The sequence below is a fragment of the Lemur catta genome, chromosome 11, assembly GCF_020740605.2.
Source record: "Lemur catta isolate mLemCat1 chromosome 11, mLemCat1.pri, whole genome shotgun sequence".
Taxonomy (NCBI): Eukaryota; Metazoa; Chordata; class Mammalia; order Primates; family Lemuridae; genus Lemur; species Lemur catta.
In genome coordinates, this window is record NC_059138.1 from 51130068 (window position 1) to 51132102 (window position 2035).

The 2035-nt window shown below is 41.9% G+C and overlaps 1 protein-coding gene across 1 annotated transcript; it reads left to right on the forward strand.

Annotated features, from left to right (window-relative positions):
* The first annotated feature begins 740 nt into the window (after window positions 1–740).
* On the forward strand, window positions 741–1596 carry LOC123647770 (high mobility group protein B1-like). Its single transcript, XM_045565529.1, has one exon. The coding sequence runs from the start codon at window positions 838–840 to the stop codon at window positions 1480–1482; it is 645 nt and encodes a 214-aa protein (XP_045421485.1). The 5' UTR covers window positions 741–837; the 3' UTR covers window positions 1483–1596.
* The last annotated feature ends 439 nt before the right edge of the window (window positions 1597–2035 follow it).

Consider the following 2035-nt stretch of genomic DNA (forward strand, 5'->3'; position numbering starts at 1 on the left):
GGCACATGCTAGATATACATTTTCCCAACCTGCCTTACATATAGGTGTGACTGAGTGTAACTGCCTTTGGCTGAAAGGATATAAATGTAATGCTGTATACAGGCTCTAGGCCCAAACCCATAAAAATCTCCCAAAGTGATCCCCCCACTCTTTTTCTATCTTCTGGCCAAATTCAGCAATTCAGAGAATTCTGAGGCCCTCAGGAATGGCAGAGCCACAAGACAAAATACTTAACAAAAAGCCTGGGTCCCTGAATGACCATGAAAAGAAAACAAGGAAAATGGTGAGGAAGGGACCGCCAACAAAGAATTGAGAACATTTCCCAAAACCAAAAGATATAAACTCTCTCAAATCAAAAATTGTACCAGGCAAAGTTAGATAGAAAAGGAAGGCTATCAAGACTGTCACAAGATGGACAGAGGCTAAAACTAAATCTGAGCTCAACTTCACTGAAACAAAGGGAGGGAGAGTCTTTAAGAGCTAGGGGAGGAGAACCATAGACCACCTGTGCAGGCGAATTAACCTTACCCAAAGGAACAGTGAACTTCCTTGTACTGTATCTCCACAACTAGGGGTAGTTTTACAACCTGGAGCAAGGCAGCCCACCAAAGTTAGACTCCTACCTCCCAGAGAATGGCCATGATAATTACATTTTAAAGCAACAGTTCACAGATCCTTGAGAAAGGCAATCCTGGGTTGTAAAACTCCCTAGAGGCTTTTTAAAAGATTTACATCTCGATTGCAGTACATTGAGCTCCATAGAGACAGCGCCAGGGCAAGTGAGAGCTGGACGGGCACTGGGTGACTCTGTGCCTCGCTGAGGAACAATAACTAAACATGGGCAAAGGAGATCCTAAGAAGCCGAGAGGCAAAATGTCATCATACGCATTCTTTGTGCAAACTTGCTGGGAGGAGCACAAGAAGAAGCACCCAGATGCTTCAGTCAACTTCTCAGAATTTTCTAAGAAGTGCTCAGAGAGGTGGAAGACCATGTCTGCTAAAGAGAAAGGAAAGTTTGAAGATATGGCAAAGGCGGACAAGGCCCGTTACAAAAGAGAAATGAAAACCTATATCCCTCCTAAAGGGGAAACAAAAAAGAAGTTCAAGGATCCCAATGCACCCAAGAGGCCTCCTTCGGCCTTTTTCTTGTTCTGTTCTGAGTATCGCCCTAAAATCAAAGGAGAACATCCTGGCCTATCCATTGGTGGTGTTGCAAAGAAACTGGGAGAGATGTGGAATAACACTGCTGCAGATGACAAGCAGCCTTATGAAAAGAAGGCTGCAAAGCTGAAGGAAAAGTATGAAAAGGATATTGCTGCATACCGAGCTAAAGGAAAGCCTGATGCAGCAAAAAAGGGAGTTGTCAAGGCTGAAAAAAGCAAGAAAAAGAAGGAAGAGGAGGAAGATGAAGAAGATGAAGAGGATGAAGAGGAGGAGGAAGATGAAGAAGATGAAGATGAAGAAGATGATGATGATGAATAAGTTGGTTCTAGCGCAGTTTTTTTTCCTTGTCTATAAAGCATTTAACCCCCCTGTACACAACTCACTCCTTTTAAAGAAAAAAATTGAAATGTAAGGCTGTGTAAGATTTGTTTTTAAAGAAAAAAAAAAAAGATTTACATCTCAAAGGGGCAGAGAAAGAGTTTATAATTCCAAGTTGTTTCAAGTAAATGCTGTAAGAAAAGGGAGGTCAGAGCCTGAAGTCAAGAAGAAACCTGTGTACAGTTTAGTCAAGTTGAGGGGAATGTTAAGGCAGTCCTGGTCAGCTTCTGTTGTGCAAATGCCCGAGAACTCCTCAGAAGACTGGATGAAAACAGGCCCACAAGAAGGCACACAATTGTAAAATTTCAGCATACCAGAAATAATCAAAGATCAACAAGTTTCTACAGAGAAAAATCCAGTCACATACAAAACAAAGAATCTGGATGACTTTGGACCTCTCAAAGCATCGCTGAAGCTAGAAACCAAGGGAGCAATGCCTTCAAAATTCTAAAAGAAAATGATATCCAACACAGAATTCTATATGCAGCCAAAC